The 24,574-nt window shown below is 35.4% G+C and overlaps 3 protein-coding genes and 2 long non-coding RNA genes across 6 annotated transcripts; 2 read left to right on the plus strand and 3 right to left on the minus strand.

Moving 5' to 3' along the window:
- Positions 1–36: 36 nt before the first annotated feature.
- LOC124433581 (casein kinase I-like) lies at positions 37–5,326 on the plus strand. Its single transcript, XM_046983376.1, has 11 exons — positions 37–745; positions 825–865; positions 968–1,037; positions 1,673–1,821; positions 2,449–2,683; positions 2,969–3,054; positions 3,130–3,214; positions 3,385–3,533; positions 3,947–4,039; positions 4,331–4,551; positions 4,655–5,326. Exons 1-11 carry the CDS (start codon positions 556–558, stop codon positions 4,674–4,676), a joined length of 1,341 nt encoding a protein of 446 aa, XP_046839332.1. The 5' UTR covers positions 37–555; the 3' UTR covers positions 4,677–5,326.
- Positions 5,327–6,281: 955 nt separating this feature from the next.
- On the minus strand, positions 6,282–12,853 carry LOC124459427 (A disintegrin and metalloproteinase with thrombospondin motifs 12-like). Its single transcript, XM_047008884.1, is given in 22 exon segments — positions 6,282–6,876; positions 7,050–7,196; positions 7,437–7,641; positions 8,105–8,243; positions 8,393–8,561; positions 8,661–8,821; positions 9,559–9,639; positions 9,822–9,851; positions 9,854–9,941; positions 10,104–10,234; positions 10,368–10,473; positions 10,545–10,608; positions 10,706–10,851; positions 11,012–11,073; positions 11,076–11,112; positions 11,274–11,418; positions 11,672–11,824; positions 11,951–12,056; positions 12,212–12,255; positions 12,400–12,514; positions 12,603–12,686; positions 12,836–12,853. Coding segments are annotated over 18 exon segments (2,109 nt in total). The 5' UTR covers positions 12,055–12,056; positions 12,212–12,255; positions 12,400–12,514; positions 12,603–12,686; positions 12,836–12,853; the 3' UTR covers positions 6,282–6,735.
- LOC124459435 lies at positions 7,114–23,947 on the plus strand. The gene is made up of 4 exons (XR_006953655.1): positions 7,114–7,206; positions 15,257–15,335; positions 22,705–22,863; positions 23,898–23,947. It is a non-coding gene; the product is annotated as an uncharacterized LOC124459435 (long non-coding RNA).
- On the minus strand, positions 12,916–19,190 carry LOC124459432. Of its 2 annotated transcripts, none has more exons than XM_047008892.1 (3): positions 18,684–19,189; positions 17,911–18,179; positions 12,916–12,996 (listed from the first exon to the last, which is right to left on the minus strand). In XM_047008892.1, exons 1-3 carry the CDS (start codon positions 18,793–18,795, stop codon positions 12,982–12,984), a joined length of 396 nt encoding a protein of 131 aa, XP_046864848.1. In that variant the 5' UTR covers positions 18,796–19,189; the 3' UTR covers positions 12,916–12,981. The 2 variants fall into 2 exon arrangements, with proteins under 2 accessions (XP_046864848.1, XP_046864847.1); XM_047008891.1 differs by lacking the exon at positions 12,916–12,996 and adding an exon at positions 16,200–16,279 and having other exon boundaries at positions 18,684–19,190.
- On the minus strand, positions 20,695–21,849 carry LOC124459437. The gene is made up of 3 exons (XR_006953656.1): positions 21,682–21,849; positions 21,502–21,577; positions 20,695–21,292 (listed from the first exon to the last, which is right to left on the minus strand). It is a non-coding gene; the product is annotated as an uncharacterized LOC124459437 (long non-coding RNA).
- Positions 23,948–24,574: the final 627 nt, after the last annotated feature.

The raw sequence follows: 24,574 nt of genomic DNA on the forward strand, positions 1-24,574 counted from the left end.
TTCCTATTTCCCTAACGGAAGTCTATATAAAGAAAACCAGCCCTCTACAGGATTCCCCCCTGTTCTTGTGGGAGGAAGAAAATTCTAGACAATGATGTCATTGTGAATTACAAAAGAAGCGTTTCATAATTCTGCGTGATACGTTGTTGATGTGGGAAGTACTCGACAAAATTTCAGTAAATAATTCTCATGTAAATGTTTGCTTAAAAAATAATTATCAGTTGTCAAGGAGAACGCCTCCCCCCTGATCACGTTTGATGTTGGATCATGGGAGAGATCCCAGAACACCTTGCGATTTACACTTGTCCGAATGATACTTTGGGCAAGAGGAATACGCTGTATGAATGTGTTTTCCTTTTATGTACTTCTTCGTTTGTAGAATGCTTGAGATAGTTTGATGGATGATCTATTGTATGACAATTTGTTGGCGATCAAATTATTAGGGTGAAAACCTTGGAAAAAATCTGACATTTTGTCGACTTTCTATGCAAGGTTAAACCCAGCATCGTCCGAGTTGATGGCTGTTCAACTCGTTTGGTAGTAAAGTTTTACACGATGCAAAATTCAAGAAGACAAGGGGAAAGGGAAAATGAACGCTCAGACAGAAAGCATTCCAGGCAAAACCGACCAGGTTTACAACCCCGAAGTACCAGTGCTTCATCCAGTTCTAATATGACAATGGTCGGACCAAATTTTCGTGTTGGCAAGAAGATAGGATGTGGGAACTTTGGAGAGCTGAGACTTGGTATTACGCCTGTATAAATAGTTTAGTGATCGCGCTTCGCTCGTTTTCAATGTTTTCTTTATCTTTTGTTTGTTTGAAGGTCGAAATTTGTACAATAACGAACATGTCGCCATAAAATTGGTAACTCAAATTTCTTGTTTTTGTTGACTTAACTAACTACCGATATTTATGACGACCGTCAACTTTTGTTATCGTTGCTGATAGCGATCATCTGTTCTATAGGAACCAATGAAATCCAGGGCGCCTCAATTACATCTAGAGTATCGATTTTATAAAGTTTTGGGAAATGCAGGTGAAGAACTTTTGACAATATTAGGAAATTTCTGAATTGACGAACACACATGCAATTGTTCAAACGAAAACAAGATCCGCTATCTTTCCCTGTCAAAAGCTAATAAATTAAATAAATGCATACCTTATGAATTTCACGAACTATCTTCATTATACGAATATGTTTATCTGACATTGCTTTGTTGTACTGTTTTATTTGAACTCATTCAGCGAACCATACATTTGTTGAACTTTTGCCTGAGAGGGCTGACGTCAAAACTTGCTTGAGAAGTAAAGAGTTTTCTTTTCTATGAATTTTACATTCATTGTAATTTCAAAGTCTTGCATTACTAGTGAACTAATAAATGGTTGATTGCATGGGTATAGCAATTTTTATCATTAAAAATGTTCTTGAGTAAGTATAAAATTCATCATAAGCCAGGCATGGCCGAAATCTAGTATTCCAAATAAATGTGATCTGCAATACAATATTTCAAAACAAGTAAAATTATCTTGTGAAACAAGGAACAGTTATATGTAATTGCCATTGATTTCTATGTGCATTTTCCCACCCCTTGGGTGGCGTTTCTTTGGTAAAAGTTACATTTATATTTGAGAAAAATACATTGTATATTTTTATGTTTTTGTTTTGCACAGATGGCATACCACAAGTTCATTATTTTGGTCCCTGTACTAAGTACAATGCACTTGTAATGGAGTTGCTTGGTCCAAGTTTGGAGGATTTATTTGATGTTTGTGATAGAACTTTTACCCTCAAAACAGTGCTAATGATAGCAATGCAGCTGGTAGGTATTGCAGGAATAGTGTTTTTAATACATTTATGCTTTGATTTATTGTTCATTTTGGGAACATACTGCTTCGATGGGAAGGTAACATTAAAGTATTGTGTTGGTTTCACTAGTGAGTTGGTCTTATTTACTACCCTCGCACAATAGGCAAGATTTTATTTTGCTACTTTTGATGAACTTTATTCAATTGTAGAGCAAGAGTTTAAACTTGCTGTGTTTTCTTGAATTTTATTTCCAATGATTTGTGTTTTTCCTTTGGTTTCTGTGTGCATAGATTGATATCTCTTTATTGATTTCACTCACCATTGATCAATGTCTTTCTATTGAAGTGATTTATCATCAAGTCCACTGATGTATAGACGGCATCACTCTGTCATTTATTGACAAATACACAGCAATGATGTGTCATTTTATTGAATGAATGCAGACTTCTGAAAAATTCTCTCAGCTTTGGCACTTTGCGTTTCTTGCCATTTAATTTATTTCTTAGTAAATTTTGTAATTGTTTTTGAACAAAAGCACGCCCCTTGTGGAAATCAACCCCAGTTGACAAGGCCAGCGTGTCAAAATAAAGATTTTCATTCATTCATTCATTCATTCATTCTCTTGGACATGTTTTTATAGTTGTTGAGGATCGAATATGTCCACTCAAAAAATATGATATACAGAGATGTAAAACCGGAGAATTTCCTAATTGGAAGAAAGTCAGCTGGTAAAGACAGAACCATACACATTATTGACTTTGGCCTAGCCAAGGAGTATATTGACCCTGAAACAAAGAAGCACATACCATACCGTGAACACAAGAGTTTAACTGGCACTGCTCGATATATGAGCATCAACACTCATTTAGGAAAAGGTACGATTGTGTTATGATTAGAAAAATAGCTGAAAATCATTCAATTGAAATTGTAGATGCATTGGAAGAAATTTTAAGAGATTACTTTACTTAAGTTAATTTAGTTGTTGATATTATTGTTTACATTACTATGTACATCAAAAGAAACTGTTTTCTCATACACTTTTTTATTGGGTTTCACTATTTCATCTTCCATATTAGCAAAAATCAAAATACTCTAAACTACATTACATGCAACGCATTTCTTGTATTATGCAACTGTATTTTTTTTATTATACTTTACAGAGCAAAGCAGGAGAGATGATTTGGAAGCCCTTGGTCACATGTTCATGTATTTCTTGAGGGGAAGCTTACCCTGGCAGGGATTGAAAGTTTGTCTGTTTTAAATCCTATACTTTTAATTTGAAACTGATTTTTGACACAAAAAACTTTTGCACAATTTTAAGGCTGATACACTCAAAGAAAGATATCAAAAAATTGGTGACACGAAGAGGTCAACACCTATCGAAGTTTTGTGTGACAATCAACCAGGTAAATATAGGATACTGTAGGATAATGCACTGTCATTTTTTCTATCCATTTCTTTATCTTTTGGTTTGGATATGATTTGCCATTTCAGATCTTTTTCCTCATCCTTTCTAGCAACATTAAACTTTCTTTGCTTTAAACATTCTAACCTTACACAATCTTTCGGTTCGCAGAAGAACTAGCAACTTACCTAAGATATGTTCGTCGACTGGATTTTTTTGAGACACCAGACTATGACTACCTGCGTAGCCTGTTTAAAGAGCTGTTCGACAGGAAGGGTTATGTAGACGACGGGGAGTTTGATTGGACGCACAAGCAGATTGTAAGTGTGTGGTTGGGTCTTGCCAAAGTTTGCATTAAACCTTGAGGTGGAGAGTAAAAAACCCATGACATGCATGTTAATAAAGCTTTCTCTATACCCCATAGGCTGATCATATAAAGAGTAGCACACTACTATATCAAGGTCCGGTTCAATTGGTAGTAATATTTTAGAATGTTTTTTGGCCCAATTTTGGCCTTGTCATTTTGCATTCATTTGCTTGTGTTATTATGCCTGCTTACCAAGCACTATCCAGAACAACAGGGATTTGTGTATTTTTTGCTAATGTGTAAGGTTGTTAAGAAGACATGTCTGGTCGGAAGACAGTCATTTAAAATATACTCATTATACAGTTCAGTTTTAAAGAGGTATACTGGAGGTTGTGATGTCAACCAATGATATACAATCATTTTCAGCCATATGCAATCAACCAACTTGATTCGACGTCACATCCCCCTGATTCGAGATACATCCAGAATAGAGGAAGAGATCCTCACCAGAGTAATCGAGTAAGTCTGTCTTGATATATATTATCTGCTGTATTAATTTGATGGTCATCTATGTGTTGGCATTCAGTTATGAGTAGTGTGCTTGTTGACTGCTATTATTGATAAATGATAATTACTTGTGTTTGGTGATGCCCCACCCGTGGCTATAAGCTATCCCCTTCGCTATAAGCTATCCCCTTTGCTATAAGATATCCCCTGTCACAACCATTTTGAAGAATGTCGCACGATGTTGTAAATTTGAAGTACCTGTTATTGTAATTGATGTGTTTTGCTGTAAATATTGTATTGTAGGGACAATCAGCTGATCGCAGGGCATGGCCAGATATCGCAGGCAATCCGCGAAATTCGAACGCTAACCTTATGCCAACAGGAGGGCACAGGCTTGCCGGTTCTGTCCAGGTTGTCAGCTCAACGAATGGTGAGCTTGGCCCCTCAAATGATTCTGGCCTGGAGCCAAAACATGGAACACATTTGAACTCACAACCTGATGTAGAAGTCGTGGAAGAAACAAAGTGAGTATAGTCTTCACTACAGTCCTTTCGTTTTGTATAATATTGATAGATGTTTTGTTAATAACACTTAACATGGAAGTAACAGCTTTTTGTTCTGTTCAAGATGTTGCTGTTTCAAACGGTGAAAACGAAAAACGACTCGTAAGAAGTAGTTGGTAAACATGAATTGAAGTAAGCGGCGAAAATTCTACACTTCTTCACTATATTGCAACAAGACAATAGGGATGGGGTGGAACTTGTGTGATGGATACCATATGGCTGGTCATAGGTCATCCACCAACGCATTAGACATATTGTAAGATATGTACAGCAGAAGTGTATGGACATGCATGGAAAGAGTTAAGACTTTTATTCCTCACAAACTCGTCCCAAAATTGATGCAAGCAATTTTTCCTTTTCAGATCTTCCTTACACAACGGTATTCAGTTAGTAAAGGCTCGTTTCAAGCTCATATAATTTAAGGTGTAGCAACTGCAAATGTTTTGCGGTACATCATTTTAGATACAGTCTGTTTTGAAATTCAATGGCCTTTAATTCCGAGAGCATGTGAGGAAGCAGTTGAGCTTAAAAGTTATTGAACTGTAGCATAGGAACTTTAGCATAGTAAAAAGTCGTAAAAAAGTTTTATCAGTTGCCATTATCATTTTTTTGATATTGAATGATGATAACAAACGTCTTTATGCCAAACATATTGATGAAAATTTCAATTGGATGTAATTACATTTGTAATTTATCGATTTCAATTTAGAGACAAAGATTTTTCTGAGATTTCAAATTTTGATTGCCCTTTGTTTCGCATTTTTCAAAATGTTCAGTACATGCAACCTTCAATGAAATGCATTGGGAGAAATAAATGATTTAGTAGGTTTTTGCAGATTTACAGTATTGCAAGTTTGTTGCTAAGATTTGTCTTTGTCGTGCTAATGACGGAGGAAGTGCAGTATTACAATCATGTTATCAGTTTCACTAAACCATCATTTTCCACTTTGGCTTCCAGTCATGCTAGCATATATCGTCTTTCGCAGGAACTTATTTACGGCCTTCAAACTAGTTTCCCATCAACAATCAACACAGTTCTTAAAACTGGCAATAAAATTTCATCAACTTGTGACAGAGAGGAAAGGGATCATTGTGCTTTGTGTCTAACACCCTTAATGGTTGATGCTAGATTTTCTTCTGTTGATAGTAAGATGGTAGGATGCGAAAATGGTGGGTGTGGAGAAAATGGGAAGTGCAACACAGCATACAGCAAAAACAGTGGGGTATGTCATGATACTTTAAGAGATAGGAGTGATGGGGAAGGGATGGGGCAAAGAGGTGCCACTGATAATGCAATGAGGAATGAGGATCATAATAGTGTTCGTAAGGTTACCAAGAAGTTATCTATTGTAAACCCCAATGCTGCGGATTGTGAGCCCTGTGATGCTCTTGTAAATGATAAAGTCAATAATGTACTTCATTTTGAAAAACATTTTGTTATGGCTGTCAGTTGACTATAAAAGACATGAAAAACGACATGTCCTTATTGCCTCACTTTGTCACTGAAAATATAAGACAGAAAGCTCAGCGGCATACTATGAAAGAAATAATCAAAGATTCCTTGCTTGAAGATTGAGCTCGTCACAAAAAAAGAAATGTCTTCATCAAATTTTGCGAAGTGGAAACTGTATTAATTTATATTACGAATTTTAATGACTATGTATATCTTGATTTTCAAGGAAAAACGCATGTGTCTTACTAAATGATATTTTATTTCTGATATAACTATGAATTATCTTGTAAGATGAAGCAAAAATAAAATAAACTTTTTGTATCATGCGGTACATTAGGTAGACTGTACATCTTTTTTAAATTATCTCTTTAAATCATTTTTCCGCTTAAATCTTGTTTACTTATTTCGCTTGAAATAATTCCTCTAAGACCAACTATTATGTACACAGATTCTACAAGAAAAAAGCGGCTTCGAGGGAAAAAAGTTATGGCACTACTTTCGTGTTCAAGCAAGCCATTTCACACGGGGCTTTGAGCAGGCCATAAATATTTAAACATTTCTCTACGTCTACGTCTTTTCGTGGTAGATTGAAGGAGATCATCCTCATTTCTCCTGACAAGACTATGTCTTCATTGCAAACATTGGGTTTAGCTTGGAGCACTTTGTACATTTTTTGTGTAAATGATATCCACCTAATTACAATATCTATTCAAGCAAAGCTGTATTACTGAAGGCTTTCGTGAACGATTGCATTGCGTTCCTTGTTTTTTGCTCAATTTATGTTCACATGTCACTCTCCGTAGTCGATAACCATAGCCACACGAACGGGAACACTAAAGGAAAAAACGAAGTCCAAGGACTTAGTATTTAAATTCCACTTTAGCTATGGTGCCTTTTTTAATGTTTGAGACTATTGTTGCCCGTACAAGCTGGAAAATTTAGATAAAATCTCGAGCACTTGAACATGACTTTCTTATGCCTCTAGATAGCAATCGTCAGTACTTACGTTGCTCCAGTCCTCAGCTCTCCAGCTAAAACATGATTCCCCGTAACATGTCTTCTTTCTTGCAGGTTTACTTGCTGAATCACAAAGATCTTTAAGTGGACAGTAGACTTCTCGGTATCGATATCCCTTACCACAGATCGTGTAGCACTATAGTCAGGTAGGATTATAGCTATTATTACATTGCATGGTTACTGCGTCTTCTCATGGGTTGTTGGGATTAATTTAAAGTTGTCGAGTTTAAACCAAACAGATCTTAAATTACATGTACATCTGTACATCTTTATGTACATTTCCATTTGGCACATTCTGAATGACCTTCCCCTACTTTTTCATAATTTCTGCTTGCGCTTCTGCTTAAAGAACTATACATAGTTAATGCCGTCTTACTTTTGTCCATGGTTTCGTTCTCCACTTCACACTACAACTCCTTTGATAGCAATTTTGTTTTGATGATGGTTTGTCTTTGGTGCACATGTGAGTTGACGTTTTCTGAATGCTTCCATTGGGAGCCTGCCTCATGCAAAATACCTGTCGATGTTGTCGTCCTGAGCCACAATTATGACTGCATTTTGACCACCTCGTCACCGACCACCTTCGATTTAACGAATTAACAATACGTTAATTTAAACGAATGACTTTTTTGCTTGACATTCAGCATATTCTACTTGATTTCGTCGTATAAATGCTGTTGGTGACCTTTATTGAACGGTCACATCTATTAGAGTGGATGTAGTTAACGGTCAGCTATAAGCGAGGGAAATAACTGAGTACATAATAGAAATACAATACGTGATTAATTCGAAAATGTGTCAAACGCTTTAAGTTTACTTCATCTCATCGCTAAAAAGTTGATTAGTCACCGAAAGCGTCAACTTTTGGTGTTGAAATAATCTCGTCTATAATGAATCTATGATCTTATCGTCTATGATCTTATCGTTAAAAATCGATGCTGTATTCCAGTCGTTCTCTATCTTCATCATGAGTGGTCTTATGTCACAACATTCAGTGTATGTTCATTGAATGATTCGTATATATGTGTTGTTTAAGTATCTTACCATATTGGACAAGGATGTTCATTGCACACTCGAATATCTTGTCTTGGTTTCGTCGCTCCACGACAATACCTTTCGTTAGCAATTTCTATTTTACCATTTAGGAATCTCACGCACTCTTCTCTACTGCTTTTTTGAATTCCTATTTTTATCATTCAAAAGAAAATATTCATTTGTCAAGGCTTGACCGAAGTGTGTAAAGTAAATGTGCACAATACATGACTGTGTTATTTAGTGCAAAGTAACCTTTACATTACGTAGTGATTGTAGTCTTCATGTGAGTTACTTTACCTGTTCCACATACGACGCTACATTTCTGCCATCCTCTTCTGATCCAGCCGTAGTTGATTTTCCTTGTGCCTGACGTTTGTTTATCTTCGGCACGTCTGTCGTGAGTTTGGTTAGGTAAAGGCATGGAATATTTGTACTTGATACCAAGGTTGTAGCCATGATACAATACCTAAAAAAGCCCTTTTATAATTATAGTGTGCGACAAGTACGTAGGTTATTTCGTCACTGTTCTTTTTTATTGTCGACCGTAAAAAGCCATCTCTCTTACCATCACGTGCATTGGTTCCGTTGTGGGTCCCTTGGCAATAAGTCTCTCCCAAGTGCCTTTGCGATCGTATATTACTTTCGTTCCTTCAACATCAACTTGACCTGGTAGCTGGATTTTCCAGTTGCCATTGACGTAATATGTGTCATATCTACCTTTTAAAGCTGTATCATGCAATGAAACATTAAGTCGTCATGTATTTTCAATTATTACATTTTTAATGTTTAAATCATATGAGGAAGTAATGGAGAAAGATTGGTAAGGGCTGTCATTCTCGTGTATGTCTTAGCTTATACAAATGTCTTTACTTAATTTAGTGTTTATCACCTGAGGGCCGAGCGAAATTGTTTAGTTTTGCTATTTTTAGTGGTGCCCACTTCCGTTGTTTGTATTTCTCTTTGAGTCAAACATCTCTAGAGATAAATCAATTCTTATTCTTGCTGTTACTTGTGTGAGCTAGCAAAAACATGGTGTTTTATCCATGGGATTTTGTATGTTACCACCGTGTATGCAAACGAGGTGATCAACATAGTTGCTATGTTCTTGAAATGTACTGGATGTTGTATGTTACCACCGTGTATGCAAAACGAGGTGATCAACATAGTTGCTATGTTCTTGTAATGTACTGGATGTTGTATGTTACCACCGTGTATGCAAAACGAGGTGATCAACATAGTTGCTATGTTCTTGTAATGTACTGGATGTTGTATGTTACCACCGTGTATGCAAAACGAGGTGATCAACATAGTTGCTATGTTCTTGTAATGTACTGGATGTTGTATGTTACCACCGTGTATGCAAAACGAGGTGATCAACATAGTTGCTATGTTCTTGAAATGTACTAGCTCTAGTTCTCAAGTTTCCATAAGTAATGAAGAATCTTATGCTTTCGTATACTTACCAAGAAAGCTGGTACACGGTTTCGTTTCCATGACTTGGACATTTCTGGCACCCACTGGAATAACGGCAACTTCTACATATCCTGTAGAAATAGACATCTATTTATTATTTTCAAACAAAACGCTCTTCGTCAACGAATTTGATATTAAAGTTTGTAAAACAAGAAAATCGGCATGAACTGTTGTTGATTCTTTGTCAGCGTTCTGAAATGGTACGTTTTATAGTCTGTCGTAAGCTAGTCATTCGAGTTTCTGGATGGCTAACCTGATCCAGAAAGTTGGTTAAAATGTCCTCGACCTTGCTACATGTTGATCCGTTGCCTTTGCACACACCACAGATATCTTCTTTAGCATTTGAACCTATCTTATTGTCGCAGCCAACTCTCTATATGTGTAGAAAACCATGGAGAGATGACATAATGTACTTTTGATGTGATTTGTGTTACAAAACTAGTGGTCTTCAATTTCAGTACTTTCTCATGCTAATATGATTATTATGCTGGAGACCCCAGTTAATCATCATGGTAATATCGTTAGTGATACTTACTCGACATTTCCCATTGACGCACAAGTCTGTTCCTCCAGGCATGCATGGTGTGCCATCAATAACTTTGCTGGAAAACCGAACAGAGAATCTTTCCTCTGTTGTAGGTGTGCAATACAACGCACATGGTTTGTCTATTAACATATAGATGATGTTCATTATAAGTTCCTTTCGGAGTGTTGGAATTTTGGGACAAATTTGCGTCAAAAGTAATCATCTCTTTAATACGTTCGTGCTTGATTAGCATTTGCGATGTATGTGACTTACGTTTACTGAGTAAAGGTTTCCAGTTGTAAAACATATCGTTATACATCTGCCCATTGTACGACTCGCATTGCTCTCTTCTGATTTCTTTTGAATCGGGAGGACACGCCTAAACAACTAATCATAATCAAGATCTTGGATTAGCTTACTGCTTTTTACCTCACAATTTGTCACACCTACATGTTGATTGCACAATATGTGTCTCTCTCGCTTCCCTTGGCAAAATCGTCCACCATTCTTTGGGCTGAAGGAGTTTTTTGTGATCGTTAGTTTGGAATCATATCTCAACGTTAACGATTGTTATGTTGTGAAGTCCTTTACTAGGTACTTTTCTTTCTTACCGTGGATTATTACACCTCCTATATCTGGTGGATACGCCAGTACCACATGATCTGGAGCATTCGCTCCATACTCCCCATGAACTCCACCCTCCATCTTTTTTCACAAGGACAGATTTGTTGTAAATGCAATTTCCATACATACACCACTATAGACGGGAAAAATAATAAAATACTCTTTGAGTGATAGAATTTCGAAAGCATTTGGTTTAATCGTATTTTATTTATTCATACCCAGCACTCACTTTAGTATTTCTATGAACAATTAATTGTTTTAGTTGTTTTGAGATCCTCGAGATTATGGGTTACCTTTCCTTCTCCACATTTTGTCCCATAGGCAGCTGGATTCAGTCTAGTTCTGCAGAAATGTTCCCTTCTATCTCACACCATAGCTCACGACAAAGACGAACCTATATACAAAAAAAAACAGCCTTGTGAATTTTAAGAATAGGTTCTTGAAGGCGTTGCCATTTTCCCCTGCGCAGTTTACACTTTATAAAACAGTGTCAAACAGTATCTTCCTCTCTGTTCCATCCTTTTTCCACTTCCTGGGATATGTTTCGATTATTACCTGATATCGTCGACATTGTGTGGCGAGGTTGCCATATTGATGACGGCATTGTTCATCTGCTGTAAATGTCACGCCAGGCAGGTCTTTAGGTAGAGGGATAGTTCTTTTACTTTGAGTCTCCCTAAGGCACCTGCTGTTTGACGTGCTATACAAGGGCATCAACGAAAGGCATTGGAAGCATTGGGTTATAAAAATAGTTGGAAAAGAATATATGGGCACGACAAATTGCAACAACTCATTCTTCGATAAATTAAATTTCTGAACATTTATTTAGGAGTTCGATTGGTACGATTTTGTTTTTTGGATCAGGAACCAATCCCGTTGTTGTGAATGCAGTCTGATTTTACTATTGAGCTGCGGTAATTTGTTTTGCCTCACAGACAATAGTCAATGTTTACCTTAGAAAATAGTGGATCTTTCTCTTGCTACATTTTGACCATTGGGATAAACCTCTTTGGCTTGCCTTCAGTGTTGTCGATGACATCACGTGAGGTATGTCACGTGTTTGTTCTGCGCACTCGTTCCCGTAGCCGTCATGACGCATGCCTAAACTATCGAGAGATTGGTATTTTAATAAAACTTATACGCTAAATTAGTATTTCTCACTTTAGTGCCACTTTAATTTATCTGTATGCTAGCACGATATTTATTTGAATAAGAATGTTCTTCCAACGTACTTGTGTCCCAGTTCATGTGCAACAGTCAGAGCAACATCCAGACCAGAGTCTTCTGCAATGCTGCATCGACGTTGAGATTGACACATACCCGATATATAAGCCATGCCTAGTTCATTGTACAGTTAAAATATTAACGTCATGGTAGTTATTATCACTTGCACTATGATAAAACAGATCTAGCCAAGTAGCAATAATGAAATGTTTCTTGTAGGAAGCCATAAGACCATGCTTTTGCTATTTTTGTTAGGTGATTTGTATTACCTACTGTATTACAAGGGTGGTCTTGGTCAGAGCAGATATTAAGTCTAAATAAATAAGAAACCATTGTTCAGTTTACTATAGAACATATATTAAGACTGTATGTTTCTTCGACCATTGTTTTAGTCATGGATATTATTATCGATGTAAGGATAAGTATTCTCGTCCTTACATCAATAACCTCTGAGCACCTTGTCAAAAGTAATGCGACGTCGTGGTCGGTGCCGTCACGATCAAACTGTTCACTTTGCCATTCACAAAACTTCTCATCGTTGTATCTGAATTGCGACTTACTTGCAGATTTTCCTAATGTATACAAGGAGAGTGTAATGATTGTTGGAGTATATAGCTACATTGTATATAAAACTTGCGACTTTAGACGTACTCAACGAACCTCTTCACCTGTGAGAATAACCAGGTCCGATACCACCAGGTCCACGCGTACTCCAAGACTACTGTGTTGAAATATCTTTCGAACCTATGATGAAGATTGATGCTTCAACATAAATACACTTAACTCTTAAAATACAAGTTTGCATTACACAAAGATTGACTATCATTTGCAATGTATCAAAGATTTTCTATCATTTGTAATGTGAGCAGAGTCTTGACGTTCTGTAAACCTACCTCGGCCATAATCGTGAGAATGTATTTTCGTATTGATTTTCCATGGAATTTCGCCATTGACTCATCAGCTACAACAAGCACCTCCATTTTTGGTGATTCAGAGATGGAACGCGACAATCTTTTGCGTCGATGCACGATTCCAACGTCTATGGGTGACGTTTCTTTTCACAAAAGAAAATAACGAGAAAAGTTCGTTGCGCATATCTTGCATTAGTTACATATAATATATGGGTTTCTCTATACACATTATGGAGAGAATTTGGATAATTTGTGTAGTTAATCATAACTCAGTACATTTTAAAATCAGATGGGTTGAAAATGACCCATTGATGTACGTCGTAGCCAATTAAACTTGGAAAATTGAACCAATTTTGAGGTAATTTTAATCCAACTGTTTTCACAATAGTTGCTTCACTACCACATCTAGGATTGTGTATTAGCTTGTCTATGAGTATTATTTAATTATTTTTTGTTAGCTACTTGAATGGAGAGTTTATGTGATATAGGTGGTGTGCAACCATTCTCCTGAATACGAGAAAACATTGGAATTTTTGCCATATTGGTTGACATTTGCCTTGTAATGTGTTAAAATCATGTTAAAATCATCCAACGTGGTGGCCACGACGTGAAGTGTACTTGTGATATGCTTATCTAGAGCATTTTCATTTGTGAGAAAAAACTTTATCGTAAAATAAAATAATCAATACAAAACATTTTGACTTGGAGTAAGGTCAGCACACAAGGAAATTTCTGACATTTTCTATCCTCTGTTATTTTTTTGTTTCGTATTCTTGTTTTCATTTCGATTTAATACATGAAGATCCGCTATTTCCTTGTTTTAAGCTATAGGTGTAGTTTCCTAAGCAGGTGTTAATGTTATAAAACTTATTTTTATTAGCAGGCTTAATACTGTTGATAAAGCTTTAATTGATAGCTTAAAAAGTGCCAAAGTCTTAGGGACTAACGTGATTTTCATCACTTCCTTTTGGAAAATTAAAATAGTAACTCTAATTTTATGTAGCTTGAGTCTTCTGTTTTGAGAGATGATGCATTTCTTACGTCAAAAATAACTAACAACAAATATCATGTTCTCTTACAGAGCCGGCTTAGATAATTGATTGCGCTAATCATAGGAGAGGATAAATTCTCTAAATCGTCTTTGTTTTTACTAACACCTATAAGTTTACACTTTTGCTGCATTGACCTGCTGTGTTTGTTGCTTTGTTAGTCTAATTCGACCCAGTTGTTTTTAGCGAAAGTATACTGTTTATTTGGTAGCAGTTGTTAGTATTTCATATCGTTTCTCTGTCCTGCTTTTTAAAAGTATTAGATTGACGGTTTTGTTCAATTTGCAGCCTTATATTATATAGTCTTGTGGCTAATTGGACTTGGTAGATTAAATATGTTAAATTCTTAATGATCTATGATCTTTTCAATGCAGTTAGTCAATGCTATGGTTCAACGGTCTATACCGTATTTCAAGCTTTATTCTTTTTGTGTCATTTCAGTTAAAAACAGTTATAAACGACAGTGAACGTAGCTATTCTGTTAAATACTAGCTACAATGAGAATAACCGACCTAAATGTTTTCAAGACAAATATTATTGAATAAGTCAATCTGCTTGTGTTGTTTATTTTTTGAATACACCGAAGGTTCTAGCATTGGAGTTACTTCGTAAAAACGTTTGTTCGACAAGGGATTTAAAAAGGATGATTTCTTGTACGATTAGCAAAAAGCATTGTGCGCCCGTCGATGTTGATTGATTGATACCTTGATGCACGAGCATCATTGATATTCTTGCATTACTATATTATCTATTTTGTTATTAATACTTGCATCTACGTGTGTGGTGTATTGAAAGAAAATTGATGAGTTCTATTTCAAGAGTAGACTTAAATGATATTGCTGATCTCTTGGTTTTATTTAATTGGTTTGTTATTAAAACTTTGTCATAACCCGTCAACAAAATCTTATATTTTTCTGTCGTATATTTTTCCTTTCATTCGACTGTCGTCATGCATTCACTTGGTATTTCTATCTTATACACTTTGTTTGTGGATAATTCTATATCGTGTGTCGTGTTTTTGGTTTTCAAAAAAGTTTGATCGGCTTCCTTCCTAAAACATTCTTTCCTTGTTTCGCAACCATTGTTGCTTTCTTTAATGCTAATAGTGAAGGTTGACATCACATCTTATATTCAATTAGTCTAGCCTTCAGTGCCGGTTTTTCAACTATAGTTGACTCACTGTTTTTTCCGTAAACCCGTTTGTTAACCCATATTATTTAGACTGTCAACTTCATTGAGTCTTATATTACCAACAAGGTTCTTTTTTCACCTTATGTTAAGACAACCAATGTTGTATCAGCCTAACCCTGCAATGTATTTTTGAATAATGTTGTTTCTCTATCTTACCATATAGTGAAATACATGGATCTTTGCCTCGATATTTTGTAAGCCACATGATCGACACCCTTTGACGTCATAACAGGCTCGATAAGGTATGTGTCTTGGCCCATTGATTCATTAACAATGACAAACTATAAAATCAGTGTATACATTCAGTTTCATGGCCAGCATTTATGATTTGGGAGCCCATACTCCTATATCTATGTTCACGATTCGTAAAAACAATCAATTTCAACGGAATTTAAGTGTGCTGAAGACAAATATTTATGAATATGCCCCCCCTGAATTGAGAAACTGAAGAATTTGAAGAATTGCTCACATAACATACTATTAAAATCGCCTCTACACTAGAGAGGGGGAAGAAATATTTGTTTAATATTGCACAGCTTTGCTTTAGACTGCTAATTTACATAATCGTTTTAGTCATTTGAACGTCGTAATTTTGTTGGGAAATTTGCGGTTCCGTGAATTTTTCAAGTGTTTGTTTTTTCCCACAATCATTAAAGTACAATCGTTAAGTGTAAATCACACTTATAAAATTGAGCAGTTTATTGCTCGTTTTAAAAGGGAAAGTTTGTCGTGGATTTTCATCGCAAACATTGCCAACATTTTGAAAGGGCGTGCGTGGCTATTTAAACACTCTGAATATTTGTCGTTTTCGCAAAAGCTTGAATATTTTACTATGTTCTCAAGTGTCGTTCACACTTATTCAGTTTTTACTCTTCAATGGAGGAAGCAATTGAATTATATTCAGGAAAGAGTTTTAGTATTTGCGATTTTCGCTCATTCAATCAAGAGTTTCGTTTAAATGGGCTGAAAGACATTTACCCCAACATTGTGTGTCATAGCGATGACTCATAGAGGTCAGCACGTTTCCGTTTGGACTAATCAGGTGACAGCTAACACGATATCGCTCTTGCTATTTCATTTTTTATTTCATGATATACTTTGGGTCACTTTGCGCGCAAAGCGTAAATTTTCTTTACTGGGTGGGATAAAGTTAGAGCCCCCATTCCTCCACCATTGTATGGGTTTGCTGCAAGAGGAAGCGCGTTAGGGCGTCAATATCTTTTCATTGATTACATTTTGAAATGTATGTGGTTAATTTCCTCTCATGTTTCTGTATCGAAAGTCGACGGTGTATGGTGCTATAAATTTGGTATCCGAACTAGCAGTTAAAATGAGGCTGAAATTAGAGTTGTAATATATTTCCAAATAAAAGTATAAATTATATCATCATTTGAATGTTGCCGAGCGTGAAGCATTTTCATAATGAATTTTATGGACTGAGGTTGCTGCAAAATTAAATCTACTCAATGTGCTCTGGTATTTTTATGCATTTTGTTATATGGAAAATTATTGCAGTAAGTTATATTGCTCAATATCAAATAACGCAGCTCGTGTGCATTTGCGATGTATTCATTTCTCGTAGCTCTAAAAACGTTTGTTATTATGGCGAACATGTGAAACATTTTAATGCATGTATTATTAATAAAGTAAACATTATTCAATCAAGACGTCTAACACCCAGCTAAGAGCAATGTTGGCACTCGGATGTCTGTCGATTAGAACATTGTTGGAATGCCAGAAGTCTTGTTTTCACAGTTTGTGGTCAATATGATGAATTGCAATGTACCTCGTAAAAAATGCAACAGAAGAGAAAATTATCACAAAGCCCATAAATCACTTATAACCATTTAAAACAAAGAATTTCTTTTTTTATAATGTGTCTATTATTCACCAAACTATCCTCTGTAATGTTGTTCAACTTAATTTACACATTCCATATTTTAGGCGCCATGGTTGCATTTCATTAATGTGCCTAATCACATTACACGGTCACAATTTATGCTAAGAGGGAACTGTGCTCTTCAATGTTTATTCCAATAACAAGCACGTGCGGCAAGAACAGTTGTTTGAGAATTATATTCTCTAAGAAACGAGCTCCACGCTTTCTCTATTTGTTTAGCCAAAGTAAATTTCCGCGTGCTAAAATTGTAACGCGCGTCAAGCAGGCATGATATGTATTTAGGACTACAGGTTTTTCTTATGAAACTAGTATAAATGACGCTCACACAAAATGATACAGGTTTTTGGCCTTAAAGCTCGGTATTCAGTTCTTGATTCATCACGGCAAATCCATTGTTTTTGGAAATGAATGGTAGGCTAAATGGAGCTTTTTTGACTGGAAGAAATGTTGTGGTTTATTTTTTCAATTCGTTAGATTCTTTAGTTTTGAGCCTCTTTCAATGATTCTAATTTCGGTCATGGAATTATGATCTGTCTGTTTTCAATGGCAGATGGCTAGGATTTGCCTGGCAAAGACAGTGTCGAATTTCAAAACAGTCATTTTTCACGAGCAGCGAGCATTTGACACAATGCAATAATGCTTAAAATGTGTTTTAATTCACCATCATCATATGGTAATAATTATAAACTGCTGAAAAAAGCACAAATATTGCCCCCGGCTAATTTTAACGGTTTAATTTCAAGGTCGATCATGTTGTAAAAACCTTAGGATAAAAAAAAGATAAAACGATTTGCTTGTCATTGATATAAAAAAAATAAAAAATCGTCTGATTTACAGATTTCTTTGGATTGAATTTTTTGTTTGTTCAAAGCAGAAAGATTAAACGGTTGCTACCTTAATAACAACTCCAGCCTTACCAATTGGTTTTTGCAGTTACTGAAAATTGCTTTCGCATTGGCCGAGCTCATCGACCAATAGCATGTGAGATTTTCTTGATGACGATTTTCCAGAATTACTTTGTGGAATGCATCATTTCTATCTTTCTGCTCCAACCTTCGTAGTTTTACGGCAATACTTTTATTAAACGTTTGAATATGGTATGTCATGAGCTGTGTCGAACTTGAAAAGTTTATGTTCTCTTTCGATAACGAAAATTTGTAGCTTTTCACTCCCGCAGAACTTGATGCTAAATTAATAATGAAATTTGATTTATTTTATCGACTTCAATAGGTTGGACACAGTGGGGATCTCATTATATATTTGCAATAATTTTAAGCTTCTTTCATTTGATATGCGTCAAAATTATCCGGAAGCGTACATCATGTAGTTTTGATGAGAAAGAAAGCCTATTTGTAGCATGTTCAGGAAACTTAGAATAACGTGTAGAAAAGAATTGCCCTGTATAACTTTGGCGATGATTTTGAGGAGTTCCTTAATTTGCCTGTCTGTAGGTTACATCAAGATACGCCTTCCACTTAAACACAATATGGGTTTACGTTTCTGTAGATGGCTAACATAAATACAACATTTCACGAAGCTCTCTCGCGTAATCCAATGTGCATTTTTGTTATAATATACTTATTTTAGCAATCAATCAATGTAGCAAGAATAACGATCATGATTTTTCAAAACATAAGCTCTATTTTTATCGTTGTAATTACTTTACAAGATATAAACATGTTTAACAAACCTGTTATGTTTTCGTAGTATTTCCATAATATTCCATGGTGTATTGATTCTGTATCATATGTGATAGAAATCAAGATACACAGAAACAATTGTGCACGTATGTATATTTCCATGCTTGATGTTCAACTCCGACTAAAACTGTCTGTATGAAGTAAAGAAAACCGGCGACATAAAATGGTTTGATTGTTGTGCTAACGTCATTCACACACGTTATTCTTGTAGAAAATGCTTTGCTTCCATTTATATATGACGTGTAACCGGAGTCGGCGGATGAATTTTCTAATATCCTGGACAATATTTGATCCTATTACCACTCGCGTTGCTTCCAAACTCTCTCATTCTGTCGATTCTTCAAACGTCTGTTTCAGTTCGCTTCACGCATTTTATGCAAATGCCACCTACTGCGAATTGGCCACTGTGGCCAGCCCCATCTATCGAAGCGCACCTACATTGATGGTTGTGGCAGAGTTACATATGCTTCCTAGTGAAACGTTCTTACATGTCTTTTTAATTACTCCCCTGAGGGCATCGTCGATTTTAACATGGTGATCACTTTGATTTAAGAAAGTTTTGGTATAGATATTTCTTTTCGTGTCAACGATCTCTACAAATGAACTGAAATTATCCCTTCCGTTTCGCGCACAACTACAGGAAAGCATGGAAATTTCCATATTTACTGTTGCACGAAGCAAATTGCTTGACTCCAGTTGCATACTTTGATAGAACTTTTTATTAAAGTGAGGTGATTTTTCCTACATCTGGAGGAACTTTCTGCTAAATGAAACCAGTGTAAAATAGTGTATATATCATCTGCGCAATTTTTCTAGAGACTTTATTGCGTGCGTGTGAAGTTCAAGGGGAATGCAATGTGCGCATGCAATTTAAATCCATTTATTTTACATATTCCACCTTTTTAAACGTGTGAATGAATCGAAAGTTTCGTTGATGTATCATAATTCGTTGTCCGGACAGCCTCTGGCATTATTTAATTTTTAACTGTTAAATAGAATGAATTTGTCCACCTGTTTTCATACATCACCATCGTAGCCAAATTTATGATACTCGAAGCCCGAACATCATGGATGGCGCATGAATTTCATCCTGCTTCCTGCATAGCTCTATTGTGAAGAGTATATTGCCATATTACCCCGTGTTCTTTGCTATTTCCGGCTGTCGAAAGCTCATCGCATCTCAGACGAATTAAATGCTTGTTTGTTCAAGATTACCATGGCCTTTTTTGGTCGTGTATCGGAGGTCAAGAAACCATGTTATTTTTATAGATCTCGTGACAGATATCGTTCATCTAATGTTGCAGCTTTTCGAATAACTTTACACTTATCTTAAGTTATCTTATCTTCAATGCATTCAACTGTATATAGCGGTGTTTTTCTCTTCATAATACAAAGCATATTTTATCTTTAAATTGACAACTATCCATGTCTGCTTTACCTGAATCGAGTTTGTCACTGTATATTATAATGGTATTCCTTGCCCGTTGATGTGATTGAATTTTTCGTCGTGTATACAGTAATTAGGTTTTTTTTCTTGGCTTCATGAACTGGAAATCCATCAATCAATGTAGAACCTATTATTAGACAGAGATGCGTGCGATGTTCATAGCACGCTTCATAGCAGGATTCGTAACTGATTAATTAGATTTTGAAATTATTACTTCATTAGAATCATCTAATTGTCAATAACGTAATTAGGTCGGTTATGCAAATCGCATAAATGCTCAAAATCGTCGACCATTTGACAGGTGTCCAGTTCGTGATTGCACGATGTTCAAACTAGATTATTGATGATTATTATTCCGACAATTTGAGATTATTGGGACATCCAATTTTAATTTAACTTGTGGCTTGCTAATTATGTTCCTTTGCTGCCGTGAATCTTTTCGTATGCAACAAAAGTTTATTGTACTGGCTTTTATGATTTCTTATAGAGACGCTTCAAACGTTGTATTGGAAGCACAATGTATATATATGTATATATATATATATGGAAACTTGTGAAAAATTGAAAAATTATTTACTCATTTCGGCTACTTGCTTATAACGATTAAAACTATCCCTTGCAATATGCAATGATCATTATCATTTTACCGACAAACACAACAGGCAGGATTGCGGTAATTATGTTTGTAAACGTCGTCTTTTTAGAGAAAATCTATCCGAAATTCCGCTTTTACTCTTTCTACCTTATTTTACTATTTCAGTTCTTTTACATCCTGTCGTGACAATAAAAATCAAAACGGTTGTATATTTTTTTTAATGATTTCAAAAGTTATTTTTCCGGACTTTGTCCTATCCGGTAAAGTTTGTATTGTTATATTGCCAAGTCAATCAAAAGTTGGACAATTTATTCATTGTAAAAGAAAAACACACCGTCCTCTTCTATTTTATTTACGTTTCGTGTCGTTTGAACTGTTTATTCTCATTTCGATTCAATAAAATCAGTAACGCGATTTTTAGCAAATTTCATCTTTATCCTTCGATAAAAAGCTTTTATGAACTTTGAAAAGCTTTCACTGCCGTCTACCAGTGTTAAAACTGAAACTCCAACCCATAGACCCAACTGACCACCTATGTCTGATAACAAACGTACTATCTAAAAATAAAAATCCTAAAATTCAATAATAGGAAATGTTGTTTAGCAATAATAGATAGATGTAGCTACAGTACTTTGATTGTTTGTTTAAAGCTTAAGTTTATCGTTTACACTGTTAAACTTTAAGTTGTTGTAGATGTGCTGGACAGCAACACAGCTACACTTTGCTAAATGAAAATTCATACTAAAATTTATAAATCTGAACTCACCCCATACGAGTGACGTTGCAACATCTCTTGTTCTTGTAGCTTTTGAAAAAATATATTGATCCTCAGGAAGTTTTTCCTGTAAGAGAAAGAAAAGCATGAAACATCCACAAATATTTTATGTGTCAGAATGCTTTTCGTAAAGTCTGCCTTTTGTGTGACCATATTATCTTGATGTTGTACCTTGAATACTGAGTTATATCGGAGATGTTCTTCAACAAATCGATCACTTTATGACGTACTCTGAACAGTTCCTCCAGGAAGGACGGCTGAAGAATTATAAAAAAATGAAGCTCTTTAATATCTGAGTGAAAGATAGGAAATTATATACAGCTTGGTTGCAGAATTACCAAATATTTTTTAGCAGGCCATGCAACTGTCGATGTTACATGATTGTATGTTGTTGTTCTTATAAAGAAGAAAGAATTTAGTTTTATTTAGTGACGCCTTTGCCATGATTGAATTTTTATTTATTGATCATTTTACTTGCAAGCAAATGGACAATAACATCGCAACTTGTTCATTCTTGCTAGACTTTCAAGACGCTTAATGCATGAAGCTAAACAAATATGTTACGTTTAATTTGGTCTACTATGATTATATTCGTTATACCCTACTTTTTACCCGTGAACTGATTGTTTTTACCTTCCGTCTCGTTGTCTGCTGAACACGTTTTCATATCAAGTAAGAACTGTGTTCCCGCACAATGACATTGACGAATTATTTCGTCTGAAAGACACTTCTTAATACAACTCTATATTTAAAGAATATTGTCTTATTGATTCAACTCGATTTAATGAATAATTCAATAATCACGTGTTTATTACCTTTTGAGAGTAAGAATATGTTTGTTTCTTCTTTACGTCTGTTTCCTTTTCAGGATCACAAATTGGTTTCACTCTTTTAGTGGTCATCTATCATTTACGCACGATATTAATATATGGAATTCACGTTCTGCTGGATTAATATATTGTATAACTGTTTTTTATTTCGCTGTTTCAGTGGCATCGCTCATTTCAAATCATATTTGTTAGAGAATATTTTTGATACTAAGTTTAATAACGGTTGTCACATTCAAGTAACGATATTATTTCTTTGAAATGCTTAGCTATGCTGTTTGTATAGTTCAATAATTTTCTAAAATTATGTTTTAAATTGTTGGTATGACGCTGAATTTTAATTGTTTGATCTTCTTACCTTTCTAAGAGATATGGATGTTGTAAATCCTGGAGCAACGTAAAATCCTTTCTCTTCTGGCTGTGGTTCATGGTCAAACTCGTGAATTGTGACACGAGCTCCGGCTGCTGACGCTATACGATCCATGTATTCTTCTTGCTCGAGGAAAAGGAAGAGACTAAGACCTACGTAAGTAAATTCATTCAATTCAAAACATACGATTTATTTTAAATGCATTTGATGTTTCTTTTCGGTCGTACTCACCATTGTAAGGTCCTGTACCGCTAACGATACTGTTGACTTTACTTGTGTTGAAAGTAAAGCAATTTCCATACATATAGTTTTGAAATACTTCAAAATAACTAGAAAAAGTGCACAATGATAAAATGTGTGTAAAAAGATGTCACGCATGATCCTTCTATGTCACCTTGGATCACATGTTGTCCCCTGCCATGAACAACTTGCAATAAAATCATTCTTCTGATTACCGAGATCTTGGAAATCCTCTCGTGTCATTTCACCGATATCCTTGAGGTAATTTTGAAATGCCAGTAAATCTTTACTTGGTGGCAATTTTTTCATGCCATTCTTTTGCTTATTACCAGCCGTATCATTTTTCTCTGGTTCTATTCCTAGTTGACTAATGTTTTCCTTTAATTGGTTCAAGCAGTCACGTGTCTCGGTCATATGCTTGGTTATGTCAGCAGTTGTCATTTCACGGATTTTTAGTCGTCTTTCCAAATCTGTAAGTCGCTTTTCCAATGTTCTATCGACATTGTTGTTTTCATTTATATGAGCTACAAATTCTTTTAATTCAGACAAGATTATTTCCGCTTTGCTATCGTTGTGATGTGTTTCATTCGTATGTTCTTTTACAAATGCCTCAAATTCGTTTAATTTTTTTATCACATATAACAATGGTGCTAATAAATGGACGCCTACTTGTCTTTTTATACGTTTCTCGAGATTTATTACATCCCGAAATTTGTTACTATTTGCAGAACGGTGGAGTTTTTGTTGCTTTTGAATGAGCGTCTTTGACTTTGGAGATGCTTTCCCACTTTTATTCTGTCTTTCTTCCCATCTAAATAAACGGAAAGCTTTACTTATTTCCTTCTGTGGACCATACATTTGAGAATTTCTTTGATGAGAACATGATGTTTATTATTTTTTAACTTACCGTGATCTTCTCACTGGATTAATGTTGCATATTGTTACTGCAGGAAACTGTAAAGTGGTGTGCATCGTTACTTTTATCTCAGTTTCAATGGGATCACTTAGGTAGTGGAGGACAAGGTGGTACGTTTGATGTACGCAAATGATTAACGACACGACAAATACTGTAGATGCTGTTAGCTTAAGGAGAGCTTGTTTGTGTTTTTTTCTTTTGAGTCCAGTGTTCATTTAGTTAGTTGACGTACAGCAGATATATGCTTCTATCGAAAGTATCAACAAAACTTTTTAATTTCCTCACACTCAAAATTTATGATCACAGTTTCTTCAAAATATTTATCATCCATGTATGTCTGTACAAAAGTAAGCTTTTAATGATCTTCAACGTCATTTATGACGTCATAAATGGACCATGGTCTTCATTTATGACGTCATAAATGGACATGCAATTGTCGCATTGTTGACAGCCTTTGTAAACTTTCTTTTTAGATTATTGATTAATTTTTAAGTCATGACGAATCAAAATATATCTCCGTCTTTTTCCCATTTAATACAAATCTTAACTCTTGCGTTGTTCTCCGGTTAGTTTGATAGCGTTATGGCTAATATCGTTGTATTATATTGCTGATAGTTTTCATTAATTTCTGACAATTCCTTGTGCTTTGGTTGCCCAGTTAAATGAAATCGCGTAATGTTACAGTCATTATGCAATGAAAATGTTGACTAC

The sequence above is a fragment of the Xenia sp. Carnegie-2017 genome, unplaced genomic scaffold (assembly GCF_021976095.1).
Source record: "Xenia sp. Carnegie-2017 unplaced genomic scaffold, XeniaSp_v1 HiC_scaffold_13, whole genome shotgun sequence".
Taxonomy (NCBI): Eukaryota; Metazoa; Cnidaria; class Anthozoa; order Malacalcyonacea; family Xeniidae; genus Xenia; species Xenia sp. Carnegie-2017.